This window comes from Penicillium hordei (assembly GCF_028827395.1).
Source record: "Penicillium hordei strain IBT 12815 chromosome Unknown utg000003l_segment0_segment0, whole genome shotgun sequence".
In the NCBI taxonomy this organism is placed as follows: domain Eukaryota; kingdom Fungi; phylum Ascomycota; class Eurotiomycetes; order Eurotiales; family Aspergillaceae; genus Penicillium; species Penicillium hordei.
This window is the reverse complement of record NW_026623144.1, coordinates 5,185,580-5,202,643: the sequence shown is the minus strand read 5'-3', so window position 1 is coordinate 5,202,643 and position 17,064 is coordinate 5,185,580. Positions and strand designations below refer to the sequence as shown.

The 17,064-nt window shown below is 49.4% G+C and overlaps 8 protein-coding genes across 8 annotated transcripts; 5 read left to right on the top strand and 3 right to left on the bottom strand.

Annotated features, from left to right (window-relative positions):
- Positions 1-1,250: 1,250 nt before the first annotated feature.
- N7537_007185 (UV-endonuclease UVE-1) lies at positions 1,251-4,085 on the top strand (the record flags this gene model as incomplete). Its single annotated transcript, XM_056898242.1, has 3 exons — positions 1,251-1,763; positions 1,829-3,362; positions 3,940-4,085. The coding sequence occupies 3 exons, from the start codon at positions 1,251-1,253 to the stop codon at positions 4,083-4,085; spliced, it is 2,193 nt and encodes a 730-aa protein (XP_056754027.1).
- A 134-nt stretch (positions 4,086-4,219) lies between these two features.
- Positions 4,220-6,715, top strand: N7537_007184 (phosphatidate phosphatase App1 family protein; the record flags this gene model as incomplete). The annotated part of the gene is made up of 1 exon (XM_056898241.1): positions 4,220-6,715. One exon carries the CDS (start codon positions 4,220-4,222, stop codon positions 6,713-6,715), a length of 2,496 nt encoding a protein of 831 aa, XP_056754026.1.
- Positions 6,716-7,241: 526 nt separating this feature from the next.
- Positions 7,242-8,931, top strand: N7537_007183 (acyl-CoA dehydrogenase family protein; the record flags this gene model as incomplete). Its single annotated transcript, XM_056898240.1, has 3 exons — positions 7,242-8,077; positions 8,134-8,502; positions 8,555-8,931. 3 exons carry the CDS (start codon positions 7,242-7,244, stop codon positions 8,889-8,891), a joined length of 1,542 nt encoding a protein of 513 aa, XP_056754025.1. The 3' UTR covers positions 8,892-8,931.
- A 249-nt stretch (positions 8,932-9,180) lies between these two features.
- Positions 9,181-10,306, top strand: N7537_007182 (proteasome inhibitor PI31 family protein; the record flags this gene model as incomplete). Its single annotated transcript, XM_056898239.1, has 2 exons — positions 9,181-9,364; positions 9,417-10,306. The coding sequence occupies 2 exons, from the start codon at positions 9,181-9,183 to the stop codon at positions 10,304-10,306; spliced, it is 1,074 nt and encodes a 357-aa protein (XP_056754024.1).
- Positions 10,307-10,900: 594 nt separating this feature from the next.
- N7537_007181 (serine/threonine-protein phosphatase) lies at positions 10,901-12,190 on the top strand (the record flags this gene model as incomplete). Its single annotated transcript, XM_056898238.1, has 6 exons — positions 10,901-11,062; positions 11,128-11,169; positions 11,230-11,335; positions 11,404-11,937; positions 11,990-12,062; positions 12,118-12,190. 6 exons carry the CDS (start codon positions 10,901-10,903, stop codon positions 12,188-12,190), a joined length of 990 nt encoding a protein of 329 aa, XP_056754023.1.
- Positions 12,191-12,265: 75 nt separating this feature from the next.
- Positions 12,266-12,641, bottom strand: N7537_007180 (uncharacterized protein; the record flags this gene model as incomplete). Its single annotated transcript, XM_056898237.1, has 2 exons — positions 12,266-12,411; positions 12,527-12,641. The coding sequence occupies 2 exons, from the start codon at positions 12,639-12,641 to the stop codon at positions 12,266-12,268; spliced, it is 261 nt and encodes an 86-aa protein (XP_056754022.1).
- A 451-nt stretch (positions 12,642-13,092) lies between these two features.
- Positions 13,093-14,095, bottom strand: N7537_007179 (uncharacterized protein; the record flags this gene model as incomplete). The annotated part of the gene is made up of 2 exons (XM_056898236.1): positions 13,093-13,594; positions 13,653-14,095. The coding sequence occupies 2 exons, from the start codon at positions 14,093-14,095 to the stop codon at positions 13,093-13,095; spliced, it is 945 nt and encodes a 314-aa protein (XP_056754021.1).
- A 1,004-nt stretch (positions 14,096-15,099) lies between these two features.
- Positions 15,100-16,053, bottom strand: N7537_007178 (uncharacterized protein; the record flags this gene model as incomplete). The annotated part of the gene is made up of 1 exon (XM_056898235.1): positions 15,100-16,053. The coding sequence occupies one exon, from the start codon at positions 16,051-16,053 to the stop codon at positions 15,100-15,102; it is 954 nt and encodes a 317-aa protein (XP_056754020.1).
- Positions 16,054-17,064: the final 1,011 nt, after the last annotated feature.

Here is a 17,064-nt window from a genome sequence, read left to right as displayed (position 1 = left end):
CTACACGTAATGGTTGATGTGAGCTCTCAATGCAGATGTGTACATACAGACCAATCGAGCAGAGAGGGGCTTCTCCTGGAAACATTGTATGTAATATGTACAACATAGTAATATATCAAAATCAGCAGTATTTGTGTCTGCTATACAACGTACCAACATGCAGAAAAGGACCGTTGCACCATCGAATTTAGGTTTCAAAATGACATTGTGACGTGTCCAATATAAATTAACTAGTTAACTACAGTTATAGCGGAGCACATGTATCTTTAGGCAACTTGTCCCGCTTTCTGCAGCTAGTCTTGCGTCCGGCACTTGGCACTTTGGCATATTCTGACAGGACTTGCATATATGGCCTGAGACATCAATCGGTTATTTCCGAGGTTACACTATATATTATAGATAGGAAGTGATCGTAGATATATTATTATATTAAATTGTGATTTTGGTGGCTATGAGGTTGATGGGATTAATGAGTGTGAAGGTGTAACTATCCCCGGACAGGGGTCGGAAACTAATATTAGTAGTGTTGATGCCTGAATATTTGCCTAAATATTTGCCGGCAGAAAATATGAATACCTGAATTACAATAACAAAGCCCTATGTAAAGTACTTGAATTCTTTAATTTCTCTCGAGGTCGACAATATTGATGACTTGAGAAATAGGCACAAATATAACGCTATTCATACCTATACAAATCCTGGAATTTCCTTATTCCTAGGCGTTGAAGCCTTCCCAATGTATATGTTGTACTCGTTCCCGGGGCATGGTAGACGGTCGGGGGTATTGGGGTCGATGAGGATGGATAGCGACAAGGCTGGATAGTCATATATACGGTTAGAGGGCAGTAAAATCGATGAGATTGGCGATATTTATGGTCGGGGGTTTTCGAAATTGTTAAGAATATGGTATAAGAAGCTTCAACGCCTAGAAGCGGGAGATTTTAAAGATTTATTTATATGGTGGAAAATAACTTCAATATTGCCCGAGCGCTTCCATTTGAGAGCTTCATTTACAATACACTGTAAGAGCGGTGCCAAAAGGCGGTATATAATCAGGCATATAAGGCAGATTAAGGCACCAATATTAGTAATAATTAGTTTCCGACCCCTGGCCGGGATACACCTTCGCAAATGAGGTTGATAGGTCCAGCGCGGTGAGTCGCGTTGATTAGCGCGTTATACGACATCCCGCCCTCACGAACTCCTCCAAACCCCAGCACTCCCTGACCTACCTCCAAAAGTCCCACTGAATGTGTTGGTCTTTTCCTCGGCTGCTGCAGGGTCTGTCTATCCGTGTCAATTCCTTGGAAGCTACCCGACAGGGTCGACATACGTCATTGAGTATCCCTGGATTCGTGCCCGTGGCGAGAACCAGATCGCTCGCCCCAATCCAAAATGCCCATCATGCGGCTCACTGCGCTCTGCGCTTCTCGTCCTTCTCATCTAGAAGTATTGCGCATCCCCTAAACGTATCGAGGTCTGCACCATCACGTGCATATTCGCAAGGTCCTGGCCGAAAACCCAGAGCTCAGGATCCAGAAGATATGGTCAAGGCGACTGAGACGCCTGGGCCCGAGGCGAAGCCGGCGGATATCCTTAATGGAGATATACCCTTACCTGCTGGTCAGGCAGAGGCTGCATTGGACCCAGAGTCAGATGAAGACATCCCCGTTGATGTCGAAGAGCTAAAAGAGGCGCTCGGCCGACCACCTCCGGTGAATAGTAGCTACCTTCCTCTTCCCTGGAAAGGCCGATTAGGATATGTGAGTTGCGCTGTGTTGGATACGATATTGCTCTCGTCGGTGACCCTGGATTCTGACTTGAACAGGCTTGCCTAAATACGTACCTTCGCTATTCAACCCCTTCCGTATTCTGTTCGAGAACATGTCGAATCGCCTCTATACTCGAAAATCGACACCCGCTCCAAGATCCCGACCAACCCACACATTCGATTAAGAATCGTCCAGACCGCGACCAACCGGCCGATGTTGCACGCGGACAAGCCTTCGTCGAGGGGCTAGCATTAGCGAATGTACGCGATTTAGTGAAAATCATTCGGTGGAACGACAAATATGGGATTAAGTTCATGCGACTCAGCAGTGAGATGTTCCCATTTGCCAGTCACAAGGAATATGGCTATAAGCTGGCGCCGTTCGCCTCGGAGGTGCTGGCAGATGTAGGGCGTGTGGTTGCAGAGCTTGGACACCGAGTGTCGGTTCACCCTGGCCAATTCACTCAATTTGGATCACCGAGGAAAGAAGTTATCGAAAACTCCGTTCGCGATCTCGAGTATCACTCGGAGATGCTCCAGCTACTCAAACTTCCCCCACAGCAGGACCGCGATGCGGTCATAATCCTTCATATGGGTGGGGTGTTTGGTGATAAGGCCGCCACACTAGATCGGTTCCGAGCGAACTACGATATGTTGTCACGGGACATCAAAAACCGGTTGGTTCTGGAGAATGACGACGTGAGCTGGTCTGTTCACGATCTACTGCCTATTTGCGAGGAGCTAAACATCCCTCTTGTTCTCGACTATCACCACCATAATATCATTTTTGACGCCAATGAGGTCCGAGAAGGAACCGAGGACATCATTCCTCTCTACGAGCGTATATCAGCAACATGGTCTCGGAAGAATATCACTCAAAAGATGCATTATTCCGAACAAACTTCACCTGCCATCACCCCACGCCAACGGCGCAAACACAGCGCCCGTGTTACTACTTTGCCCCCTTGTGCGCCTACTATGGACCTGATGATTGAGGCCAAGGACAAAGAACAAGCTGTATTTGAGTTGATGAGAAACTTCAAACTCCCCGGCTACAATCTTGTGAACGAAATTATACCCTTCATGCGCCTTGATGAAAACCAACCATTCAAACCACCCAAAAAGTCCAAGAAGAACGGGGGCTTCGTGGACCTGGAAGGCTCAATACCACCGCCTCGCACCATCCCAGACGAAGAAGTCGGAATGGGTGGACCGGATGGTCGAGTCTACTGGCCCGAGGGAATGGAAGAATGGCTCCGACCGGCAAAGAAGATCGTGAAGCCTAAAGCTACACCAAGTCCCAGCAAAAGCGCCAGGAAAAAGGGTAAGATTGAGTCTGTCGCAGACGATGCTCCCCTAGATATACCCATCAAGATAGAAACGCCAGTAAAGAAACCCGCCCGGGCCACGAAACGCACGCCTCCTTCGAGCAGGTCTCGGAAGCGCAAGGCTCCGATGATTGAGTCTACCTCGGAGTCTGAAGAGACTGTAAGCACTGAAGAGATCTCAGCGGAACTCGACAATGCTCCGGCTTCGATATCACTTTCTCGACGAAGTTCACGTGCGAAAAAAGTGAACTACACCGAGGATAGTGAATAAAAAGAGCAAGAGGCTTTATGGCTCGATTATAGATCAAATATATATTCCATCAATGCAAAGCACTTTGGTATCTGCTTCTGCTTCCATATAGGCTCACATTTACGCATAACCTACACTTCTACAACCAACATGTTATACATATATATGAATATCATGCTCAATGATTTGATAGATGATTATTCCTAGTAGTTTAAACACGAAAATAGAACAAAAATAGTATACCTCAATATAATACCAGAATGTTCGGTCGCAACGCGGTGAGAGCACCCGAATAATCATCGTCATGGCCGATCTCTTCCCCGCAGCGAATCAACTTTCTACAGCCTTACTTCATACTCAACTTGGCTGTTTTTTTTTTTTCTCTTTCTCGGAATACTCTTACCCTGATTTTACATCATACCACACGAGATCCTGGCGCCTAAATCACGTTTCCGTTGGCCAATCCTTCGGTCGAGGCCCTCCCTCTTTAGGCGCCCGCCTACCACCCTTTTCCCTTCCTTTCCCCGCGAACCCCGACCCAGCAGGCTCTCACGTATACTCCGTCTGATCATTGGCGCACACGGAACCAGACGAGCCCAAACCCGCCTCTGGGGTATCCGGCACGAAACCCTACCCGCGCTCCGACACCGAGCCCAATCGCGAGTCTACCGAGCGATTGTCCAGCGACAAGCGCGACTCGCTACACGCGATAGCAGACTTGGCGGACGCCTTGTGACTTATATTCTCGGAACCCGGCGACAGTCAAGGCCGTGGAAATCTACTACAGTAGCCGGTAGCAAGCCAGGTACGCGATACCTGAAGTCGATCCGAGAGCCCCGCCACGGACCGAAGGACACAACCATAGACCCGATGTCGCAATCTGGACTTTCATCGACATGGGGGCCAGGTAGCGGTGATGGTGCTTCTGCCCCTGGTAGCCGCCGAAAGAAGGTTTACGAATATTTCAGAGCGGCAAATGAGCTACGCCAGACCTACACCTCACAATGGTCGGGGCAGAGGAATGAACATGATGAGGACTACTACAATACCCCCGGTGCATTCCCAGATGTTGAAATTGCAAGGTCAGGCGATGAGGAGATGGTGGTCTTCCCCAGTTATGCCAGGAAATTAGTAAAGAAGAGCACCGGTACCAGCACCCGTCCGCGACGTGACTCGTGGTCGGAAACTATCGATGATTACCGGGGTACAACACATGAGGATGATGATCTTTCCTCGCCTAATTGGGATGCATCGGAGGCTGAAGATGCAGTCGTGGCCGTTGACGTGCGTGGCTGGATCTATTCTCCTGGTCGGGGACCGATGAGCCGAAAGCACCGGTTGATGATTGCTCTGGCCAGGAAGCTGAGCGGGATCTCTGCACCAACTGGAACTGCAAATGATGAAAGTAACGACAAGGTCTCTGGGAAGGGAGATGATGAATACATCGACAAGGAAATCCAAACATTAGTCGCCAAGGCTGAAAAGGAAGGAGACCCGGCTTGGAAAGGCTCGAATGCGGAGCAGACACACCAACCTGCTGCACCATTGAGTAAAGATGAATTATCTATAGCGAATGCCCATCTGATGGAAAGACTTCGTCCATTCTTGACGAATCCCGTTGGCGGCATGCCAGTGACAGTGTTCTTCTTCAACGACGATGAAAGCAAGTCTAGAAATATCTTGACGGATGAATCAGGCCATTTTACTCTCCGCGCTACACTGCCCTTTGTGCCAACTCATATTCGTGTTTTGGCATCCGAGGACCTGTCTGTTGCACGGCCGATTGAGGTCATTGACCCGGTTGGAATCAGTTTGATTAGTGACATCGATGATACAGTCAAGCACTCAGCCATTGCCAGCGGAGCGAAAGAGATGTTCCGCAACACCTTCGTCCGTGAATTAGATGAACTCACAGTCGAAGGAGTCAGCGACTGGTACTGCAAACTGGCCAATGAGGGTGTGCAAATTCACTATGTATCGAATGCTCCCTGGCAGTTGTATCCTCTGCTTGAGCGGTACTTCAAAATGGTTGGATTACCTCCGGGCTCCTTCCATCTCAAACAGTACTCGGGCATGCTTCAAGGAATCTTTGAGCCTACCGCAGAGAGGAAACGGGGTTCATTAGAACAAATTCTGCGCGACTTCCCGGAACGCAAATTCATACTTGTCGGTGACAGTGGTGAAGCTGATCTGGAGGTTTACACTGAGATTGTGTTGGCAAATCCTGGCCAGATCCTGGGCATCTTCATTCGTGATGTCACGACCTCAGAAACCCAGAAGTTCTTCGACAAATCCGTGGGCCATCTTGACCAGTCTAAACGCAGTCGCAGTTCACCAAATGTAGTAGACCACTCGGACGCCGCTACCAACAGACCTACACTGCCGCCTCGTGGTGGCACGACTGTTGACTCTACAGTGCCCGTGGGCCATCATGAACCAGATCCAAAGGACCTTGACCTTGAGGACCTGATTGATCTCACAGATCTTATCATCGGTGATCAGCCACCTCCAGCGGGGCTTACACACCCCGCAACTCCACGACCACGTCCAGCGAAACCAATCAAACCATCTGCACTGCGCATGGTTTCTACGCCAGCTGATTTGGCGAAGAGTTCTAGACCATCCTCTCTACGCAATGTTGCTACCCCTTCCAATGGGCCAGAAAAAGAACCCAACCCGGCGGGAGCACAAGAAGCCCCCAAGCGCAAACCAGTCCCGCCTGTGCCACCCAGACGCGGAGTGCCCAAGACAGATTCATTGATTGATCTGGATCCCTCGCCTTCAACCCCCCAGAGCAGCGCCGGGACATCAACGGATGAAGTTCCCTCTTCGTGGCTCAAAGGCCTCGATGATGGTTCTACAGGTACTCAGAGTCAATCGCAAGCTACACGCACCAAGCCACCACCGCCCCGCCCCCCTCCACGTCGCACAAACACTGGGTCATCAACAACCAATTCAGATCCCAGTGTATCAACTACATCAACTACGCCAGCTCGGACTCCGGCTCCTGCGAGTGGTATTCAATCATACCCAGCGGCTGCCGCCCAGGCCGCATACCAGGGGTTCCAGTATGCAAGCGACCGGCTCAACTTCTCGGGATCCGCCTCTGGGCCACGAAATTCCCCATCCAACCAATCTCTTAGGAGAGTAGGGTATAATGAGTCGGGAGTGCTGCCTGCGCCCCTCCCAAATAAGCGCGAAGAGCTTTGGCGACGTCGTTGGGATCGCGCTAGCGAAGTGCTTGAACAGCACGGTGTTGTGCTAGGCAGCTGGCGGGTTGGAAACGATGCGCAGCCTGTTTGTGCGTGGTTAATGGAGCAGGCAATGAAAGATATCAAGGCTGGTCATTCGAAAGGAGATTATTAATGACGTGTAAACACAGGATATGTTACCCATGAATACACTCCCAATTGATTTGTTTGAGATATATTTTTAGAAACAAAGTTAGTCCGACCGCCATGATAACCTCTGATGCGTTGAAAGAAGCCTTTTCTCTTTGATCTCTCTCAGCCTGAAGCTATATGCATCGTGTCTAGTAATGCTGTGTTGTGTTCCTCCTAACAGAAGCTAAAACCGACACGTGGTGGCACGTCAACAGGTGGGTCGTGCGAGTTATAAACGTTCTTGGTGATTTCAATTCAACAGGCTGCTATTGGGGAAAACATCAATTATATATCGTACAATTGGCCGATCAGTAATCGGAAGCAGATCCCGAGGTCTTCGTTGGTAGACTGTTGGGGTTGTACTGTAGGCAAGGGACCCAACGACGCTGACATCACATTTCTCGGGCCTCGGCTCAATTTGAAACAACAGTTGCATGATTGGCGACTTATAATCTGGGGTATTTACTCCCCCCCCCCCATTCTTCTTCCCCATTCATTCATACTAAAATATGCCATCAGAAACTCTCACACGTGCGGAGATCGCGAAGCATAACACAGAGGACTCCCTCTGGTGCATCATCGACCACCAAGTCTATGATCTAACCGATTTTGTCGACGCCCACCCCGGTGGTGCCGTCGTGCTTGCTCAGGTTGCTGGCCAGGACGCAACATCCGATTTCTACAACCTGCACCGCCAGGAGGTGCTGGAGAAATACCGTGACCAGCTTTGCATCGGTGTTGTCGAAGGCGAAAAACCCGAGGTCATCGTGCCCGTCCCTGGAGCTTTGAGCCCCGTGCCCTACGCAGAACCCCTATGGCTACGACCCCAATTTAAGTCCCCTTACTACAAGGAGACCCACCGACGCCTGCAGAAGGCCATCCGAGTATTCACAGATAAATATGTGACGCCCGAAGCGCAGGAGAAAGAGCAGGATGGCACCTACATCAGCCAAGAGCTAATCAACCGCATGGCCGAGACGAACATTCTGGCTATGCGATTGGGTCCCGGAAAGCATCTGCACAACCGTACCTTACTCGGTGGAGCCGTGGATGGAAAGGAGTTTGATTATCTCCATGATATGATTATAGTACAGGAGTTAGTCCGTGCCAATGCCAGAGGCTTCCAGGATGGTAATATGGCCGGTATGGCTATTAGTCTGACGGCTGTCCAACAATGGCTGCATGATCCTGTACTCAAGGAGCGTCTCAATGATGAGGTCTTGTCGGGCCAGAAGAAGATGTGTTTGGCTATCACCGAGGCCTTTGCCGGTAGCGATGTGGCGGGTTTGAAGACCACCGCAGAGAAGACTCCTGATGGGAAACATTATATCGTCAATGGAACAAAGTCAGTAGCATCGCATTGGTTGGTTGAATTAAGAGATTTGCGCTAACATGGCCCAGGAAATGGATCACAAATGGCATGTTCGCCGACTACTTTGTAACTGGTTGCCGTACCGAGAAGGGCTTCTCGGTGCTCTTGATTCCTCGCGGTGAGGGTGTGGAGACCAAGCAAATCAAGACCTCATATTCAACTGCCGCTGCCACTGCTTTCGTGCAGTTTGAGAATGTCAAAGTTCCGGTTGAGAATCTCCTAGGCGAGGAGCACAAAGGTTTCATCGTTATCATGAGCAACTTTAACCACGAGCGGTTTATGATGGTCGCTGCTGTAGTCCGCATGTCAATGATGGTTGTGGAAGAGACGATGAAATGGTCCAACCAGCGCATTGTCTTTGGCAAGAAGTTGATTGAACAACCGGTTATTCGTCAAAAGTGAGTCTCCTGGATGATTTGTTGGTGATATTTCTCTTCTAACACCCAGCAGGATCGCTCGCATGATCTCCTTGGCTGAATCTAACCAGGCATGGCTTGAATCCATCGCCTACCAGATGTGCAACATGACATACGCCCAGCAAGCGAAGCATCTGGGTGGACCTATCGGACTGCTCAAGTCTCACTGTACCCAAGCCGCAGGTGAGATTGCTAGTCTTGCCACGAACATCTTTGGTGGTCGTGGTATCACTCAGTCAGGAATGGGCAAGGTCATCGAGATGTTCCATCGCACATACAAGTTCGATGCCATCTTGGGTGGAACTGAGGAGATTTTGGCAGATTTGGGAGTGAGGCAGGCAATGAAGAATTTCCCGAAGTCGATGTTATAGAGGGGAAGCTTCTTGTCAATCAAATAATTCTTTTCATGAATCTAAGAGTGCTTGTAATTTCTTTTTTTGTATGCAGCTCTCCGCTTGGCCAAAAATAGAAAAGGCAAGTGGGGCAGATAGCTGGAACGGGGGATCCCTGTTCCGACGCCACACATTTCCCAAGGCAGCTAGCTCCAGGTGAGGTCACCTTGGGCATCAGTGAGCCGCATCATCACCCCATCTCCTAATATTTTCTAAGATTCCCTGCCATCTAGTATTGCACGTCGGAAATATACAAAATCTGTCAAAAATGGCTCCAGCGGATGCCCTTCGCCAGGATAATATACTCGAGCTTGCTGTCAGAGCTATCCAACCCGCAGGGGAGAGACAGCCGAGTCTCAAAACACCATATGAGGCTGTGGCTCTGATCGGCCATGCATGCATGGCAGCAGTTGATTTCAGACTAGTCGGTCTCGGTGAAGACCACAACTTAGGTATGTCAGCTATCGTCTAATCGCCTCGGTGTACGCTTATTAACTTCTCCAGAAACATCTACAGATACACCTTCCCTCCCCGCAGAATGGAACGCTAACGATACATTTGCCTTTCGGTATGCACATGCGCAGTCTTCGATGCAGTATCTACTCAAAGTGAGTCGACTGGGAAATAATGCAGTGATCTTTGCACTGGCCTTGGGCGATGACCGGACCAGCTCGTTCGACATTCCCCACAAAGACTACATCTCCACCTCTGCGCTCCCTCTATCTTCCTCAGACAACCTCACTGCGTCCTTGCGAGATGTGTTCATCTCGCCAGCTCGACTAGGCGACTTGGTCGGTTTGTTTAAAATCAACGTGATCCAGAGACTCGCGCCCGGTTTGTACAAAGAGGGGTATGAAGATCCAAGCCAGCCGTCCAGAGCAAGGCTACAAGAAGAAAGACAACCGGATATTCCCCAGGATGGTTCCCTCCCCGAGCCCGCCCGTCCACGTCCGTTTGATGATCCCCTAGCGGCAGCTCCTCGCCGCCCCAACCCACCAGACTTTGCCCCGCCCGGGTTCGAAGATGAGTTTGAGATCAACCGGCCCCCGCGAGGATATCCAGGAGGACTTGGAGGAGGCAGAAATCCGTACAACATCGGAGAGCGCGATCTCTATCCAGCAGGTCTTGGTCCCAATGATCCTTTGCGCGGATCTATGGGCCCTGGCTTTGGTCCAGGTGGCGGGGGTATGCATCCTACCTTTGATGACCCTCTCTTCGGTGGAGGAGGTGGCAATGGTGGATATGACCCCCGTGTACCTCCCGGTGCAAGATATGATCCCGTAGGACCTGGTGAGCCACCTGTCGGTCGTAATCAAGGACCTTTCGGTAATAATGGACGAGGTGGGGGCGGCTTTGGTGGGTTTGGTGGTGGATTTGGCGGGGACATTATCTAACGAGTGACGAGAAAGTGAGACTGGAACAAAGAAGAAGAAGATTCTCTGTTTTCAAAATGACTTAAACCTGTTTCAACATTGACAAGAATAACAAGAAGCTACAGCCATATCTCAATGGCCCTTTTTGATGTCTTTCCTGCCGTACGTTTTTGGTTGCATTGTGTGGGAGATCTTTGTATACGACTATTTTATTGTCTTGTCAGAGGTCTCACACAACCCAACCCAACCACAACCAAGATATAAACCCCGTAGTTGTTCTGTACAATAGTGTAGTTGATAACTTTGAATTACGTAGGGACTCCTGTAGAAAGCGGTGTGTGGCTGAAGTGTGGCGCTGTTCACCACTCTCAACTTGACCTTCCCGAACTCCCATCTCTTCTCCCTTTCTCGCGTTCGCAAATCCCATCCCCTTATCCCTTGAATCAATCTTGGGAAGTTGTCTTTTAATTGAATTTCCATCTGGGGCATAATTATTCCACATATTTCCCCAAACCCCACGATACCTGCGCCTATCCACGAATTCCGTTGTTTTCTCACGAGACCGCCCCTCCCCAGCTGGCCCCTCCTTTTCAGCCAGCTGAGCACACCGACGCAATGGATAACAACATGGAAATCGATACTGCGCGGTCCCCCGAGCCACACCACCTGTCGCCAACAAGCGACCCGGGGTCTATACCGACTCTGGACGGCTGGATCGAGAGTTTGATGACTTGCAAGCAATTAGCGGAGGAAGACGTGCGACGGCTGTGCGATCGGGTGGGTTTCTTATTTTGACAGATTGACAATGCTGAGCTCAAGTTGATCATTTATGTGTCTTCCAGGCAAGAGAGGTATTGCAGGAGGAATCCAATGTGCAGCCAGTGGTATGTTTCTCGGTCGGGTTGTTGTTTTCCCCGCCCAGCCCACTGACCTAGTCGATACAGAAATGCCCAGTGACAGTCTGCGGTGACATACACGGACAGTTCCACGACTTAATGGAGCTTTTCCGCATTGGTGGTCCTAACCCGGATACAAACTACCTCTTCATGGGTGAGTGGGCGACGGTCGGATGAACGCGTTGTGGGGTAATGTTTTTTAATTTTTTTTTCATGATATAGGTGACTACGTCGACCGTGGTTACTACTCAGTTGAGACAGTGACCCTCCTGGTCTCCCTGAAGATCCGTTACCCTCAGCGTATTACCATCCTCCGTGGAAACCACGAGTCCCGACAGATCACACAGGTCTACGGATTCTATGACGAATGTCTCCGCAAATACGGCAATGCCAATGTGTGGAAATACTTCACCGACCTTTTCGACTACCTTCCCCTCACTGCTCTCATCGAAAACCAGATTTTCTGTCTTCACGGTGGACTGAGTCCGTCCATTGACACTCTCGACAACATCCGGTCACTTGATCGCATCCAAGAAGTTCCCCACGAGGGTCCCATGTGTGATTTGCTCTGGAGTGATCCCGATGACCGATGCGGATGGGGAATCTCTCCCCGTGGTGCAGGATACACGTTCGGACAGGACATTTCCGAAGCCTTCAACCACAACAACGGCTTGACTCTTGTGGCACGTGCCCATCAATTGGTGATGGAAGGATATAACTGGTCGCAGGATCGGAACGTGGTCACTATTTTCTCAGGTAATTTTTGCGTCGCTAGACTTGATAGATCAAAGCACTAACACGACTACAGCACCAAATTACTGTTACCGCTGCGGCAACCAGGCCGCTATTATGGAGATTGACGAGCATTTGAAATACACATTGTGAGCACACCTGTGCAGATTACCTCTTATTGAATATCCTACTGACATTATCTAGCCTACAATTCGACCCTTGCCCTCGGGCGGGAGAACCTATGGTATCGAGGCGCACACCTGACTATTTCCTTTGATAGATTTTATTTTTGTCCGTCGAGAGGCAATTGGACTGGCGGAGAATGGGGTTCGCAATCGAACAGGGCTCTCGCCTACTTAATTCTGTATGGTTCGATGCCTGGCCACTTGTTGATACCAATCATGAAAATAAAAGACCATTTGCAAGACCCGGTTCCACGAGACGATAGGGATACGCTGGGGGCAGGGTATATTCCGGATTGAGCGTTATTACCTTCGTCTAGTTAATTGAGGTAACAGGGCTCTATCGTTGTGTACCGCTAGGAGCTCAGATATACGCATTAAAGGCTCGAATTTAATATTCTTTTGCTAATGGCTAGCACTAGATGATTGACAACTGCTTGCAGCTTTATAAGTGTCCGAACTTCCAACGAGATTAGACGTCTCATCACTGCTAGTATGGGTCTTCTCATCTTTGCTCGGTGTCTCCTTGTAGCCCAGCTTCTGCATGAACAAAGTCCATCCGTTTGAGGGCAGATGTTCCGGAATCACGAGTCCGTATCACTACACACCAAACGGCCACCTGAACCTTCTCGAACAAGGTACTAGTTGAACGGGCCAACGAGAATGGTTCGGAGTTCTGACGATCTAGGGTTATCAGTGATAGCCCAAAGGACCTAGCCTTGGGGGATCTACGTATATGTGCGTCAACCTCTTCCACGCCTTGAGAAGTCCCCCGTCGGGCTTCTCTACTGGAGGATAAAGTGACAGCACTCTTGCCGAAATAGTCTTGCTGTTGGAGGGGACCAATTCAACGTTCATTCCAGGGCCCTCGGCAACGTGCTATATACTTGATGTCTAGTGTGACACACAGGACTAATTGCAGTAGATGATAAGCCTACTCTGTACCTTCTATAAAGAACTTTAATGAAGCTTTGAATTTTATATTACCGAACCTCTCTTACAGGATAATCATAGTCACGCACAGTGCCACCGCAAGGGTAAAACCCCCCATAATCGCACCAAATCCATCCAAGGTAGGCGCTCTGTTGCCGAATCTATACGCGGCATTCGACGTAGAAGAAGCAGTCCCCGTAGCCTCGGAGCTAGCGGTGCCAGTTCCAACCTCAGTCCCCGTAGATTTGGCACTGGTAGACGCAACCGTAACCCCAGCTGCCTCCAGATCAGACCGATGATGCACCATAGTAATCATAGGAACAAAAGAGATAGCCGTCAGCACACTCTCGGCTCCACGAGGAAAGGATGTAGACGAAGTCGACGTAGTAGCGCTCACAAATGAGTGCACATCGTAGGTGTCTGTCTTCGTGATGTCGGAATACACATGTGTCCAGGTTACCTTCTCCCAACTGTAATCACTATCCACGTAGACCTCGCAACCGACGCTGGGCTTGTAGGTTGGGACTTGAGCGATACATTGGCCGAGACCATTTGGCGTCATGGAGCTAGAGGATGAATTAGCCCAAGTCCAAGTCCGCTGTAATCAAAGTGATGCCCACTTACCTGGGACAGCAAAGCGCTATCGTCTGACTCGGCTCCAACAAACTCGCCAATAGTGTCACAGGCTCCTCATAAGACGGAATCTTATCCTCAGAGGTAGTCAAGAATCCCGAAGTACTCAGTGACTCACCATCGCGCGCAGCCATACCAATCGTCTCCCAGCCGGAAGGACAGTACAATCCCGGCGAGTAGTATCCGGCAGAAGCGACCCATTTTTTCTCATCGTACCAAGTTGCCGACGTGGTCGTGCCCGGCGGCATACAGTCCCAGTCGCTCGTTGGTGTAGGACAGGCGACTTGGAATTGGACATGGGTCTCATGGTCATCGATCAGGGCTAGGGAGAGTCTATCTGTCGCGGTACAGCTGGGCGCGGGGGTGAATGTTGTTGTTATGGGGCCGTAGTTTTCAAAGGTCCAGTATCCGCCAGCGACGGCTGCGGTATTCATGATGGCGAAATTTATACAATCCCGACGTTTATTGAAATCCTGGTAGGGAAATGTGTCTCTCAAAAAGGAAGATTCGTGCAGTCAGCTCGTATGTTAGTGCAGGGTCTTGTGGTACTTTAGCCACAGACTCAAGTTGGGTAATTAAATCCCCATCGCTAACTAGCACTCCATAGTGCTCTTCGAAATGATCAAATGAAGCTTAACGTGCTTGGCTTTGAGCTGCTAGCGGGGCGAATTGCCGGTTTGGCCAGCTGGGCAAGCACCGAATCCACTTAGATCTTTAGGCTAGAGCTCACTTGGGTTAGTGGTGTCTCACAAGGTCGTATGGGAGGGAGAGATGTGGTATTGCCCCTGACTTTGAGGCTTTTAAGGGTTTGAGTGGGGTTAAGCGAGGTGTAGACTAGCGATTCTCAGCCTCGAAGAGCAAGGCCGTTGTAGTTATTCTTCCTCACATGGAGGATTACACCATGCACGAACAAGCATTCATAGGAGTGATAAGGGTTGAAACTTGGAATCGCCATCGCTCGATAGAGAAGTAGAGTTTCAGATCTGATAAAAAGCCGCACCAAGCAATGGCTGTCTAAGAGTTTTTCAGGCTTGTCATTGCTGAAAAGGGTCTGCCAAGGTTGCTTGTAGCCCGGTCCAGCGATGGTTGCGCTTGTTAAGACGTATGGTCTGGCGAGAGTGAACTAATCTATTCGTGCCAATAAACATGCCCTTTGCATCCTGCTAATGATCCTAATAGAGCATCTCCCTAATAGAGCCGACAGAATCGACTAGTTTACGGATAAGAGAGCGTAGAGATATGCCAAATGTGTTGTACAAGTTGAAGAAATCTAATGGAAAGGCAAAGTTCGAGCCACTATAAACTCGTATTAGTAGCAGCGCAGTTATCGTCAACACTAATATACATAGATCACTTCATCCGCGAATGTCATAACGCATTAAGACAACCTGTGCGCTCGAATAATGTACACCTTGAAATGCAATGGTCTTCTCTCGGGTTATTTTGTTCCTTCGGTCATCTCCTGGGACAAAGTGCTACCGTTACTCTCCATATCCCTTTCATAATGGGCTTGAAGAGGACTTCCACTCTCATCTCGTCTGTAGTGACGCACTTTCGAGCTTCCATTCGGAACCCAGAATCGCTGGTCAACACGACCGACGAAGAAGATAGCCACGACCGAAATATCAATAGTGAAATTGAAGATATAGAAGCAGGCTTTGCTGTGATACCAAGCTGGGTCGGTGACAGGACGAGGCGGCATCCAGGAGGTACCGGCACGGAATGAAGCGCCCAGGCAGAGCAACGAGCCAGCAAGTCCGACGATGAAGATTTTGGCGACCGAGCTACCAGAGCCAATCTGTTGGATTTGGTTTCTGTTTGGCGACAGGAGGACAAGCAAGAGAAGGGGAAGTGGTAGGAACGAGATGATGGCGAAGTAGGTCTGGCCGTAGAGCTGGATATCACGATCGATGCGAAGGGTGTTCGGGTTGAGAGTGTACGAACTCTGAACAACACAGGTGATTACCATAATAATCGTCACCACGACTAGAGCATACAGTGCTTTGAACGCCAATGATAAAGGTCGGGACCATCCGACGACTGGGTAGACAGCCCGGAAGATACGCTGTACGTATAGCAAGTTCAAGATGAAAAGCAGCAACACGCCCGCTGCAACGAAGATCTGTGCTGCAATCGCGATTCTAGCGTTGGTCGGGTGGCAGGCCCAGGCGATGCGCATGATATTTGCGATAATACGCGACATGCAGAACCCAAATGTTGCGCCCGATGGAATGAATTTGTGGCCTCTTGCGGCGTTGCGGCGAAGCAGAGTCATGTGGCAGGCGCCACCGGCGATGAAAAGGGCGAGGAAGACAGCACATATGGGGACATCAAGGGGGACTGTTGGCCGACCTCCCACTGAGGCTACTCGAGACAGATAGGGTCCTGCCATCTTCTAGGGGAATTGGTTAGTTAAGAGTTGGCTGTAGGACTGCAGATCGGAGAACGAACTCTAATGTGTTCAGGTATATTTCCTTGCTTCGATTCAGAATATATAGAAGGTGATTATGTGAAATATTATTCGTTTTTGTGGACTGAGCCCGGAATGTGTTGTAGTTCATAGTTCATACAACATGCGATGTACAGATGCCCCTTAACTATTATACTTTAGTTCAGTCCCGAGCTTCTTCCTTTGAAACAAAAGGTAATCATATATCGCAGATCGGCTTCCATTGACCCCGATAGATCCACAATTTTCCTATTCCAATTCATATTTGACGACTTTCATGAAGATGTCGGTGTTAGGGGTCCTCGCTCCCGGGTTCGGTCGGACACCGAAACGCCGACCACCGATCTGATGGACATAAACATTTATTATAAATTGAAAGCCCCCCAACATAATATTTCTTAGTCCCTAGACGTTGCTGATTATAGAACTGAGTCCATATTGAAGTCAATATGTTCAGGCGGAGCTTGAAACCTTTAATACTGGACAGTTCCTAATAATCTTATGTAGACTTCGTCAGGCATTTATGGGAGTATCACCGTGGACATAGAGCCATTTCCGAAAGATTCAGTGGCAAAATATCAAACATTAACATGCTAGGATTTGACTTCATTGAGTTCGAGGCAAGCTGGACTAACTCTCGTGCTACGATTGGTGTTCACTTTCTTTTCCGTCATTCTTTTTTCTGTCCATGTCCCGTATGGAGATTATAGTCCTCGATGGAATATTTTAGGTGGCCAGCTAGTCATATATTATAAACTACACAGATTATACGTGGGCGATCATCATGAACTAAGCTTATTCTTGTACAAAAGGATAACTAGTGCAACGTACTACGACTCAGATGAAAGTCAGAGAATCAGAGAACCGATAACCTTTTGAGGCTGAGGAGAGATGTGGGTCCCGGAAAAGTGGAGAACCTTGGGAAGTATAGATCCTCGCGAGTTGCATCAAAAG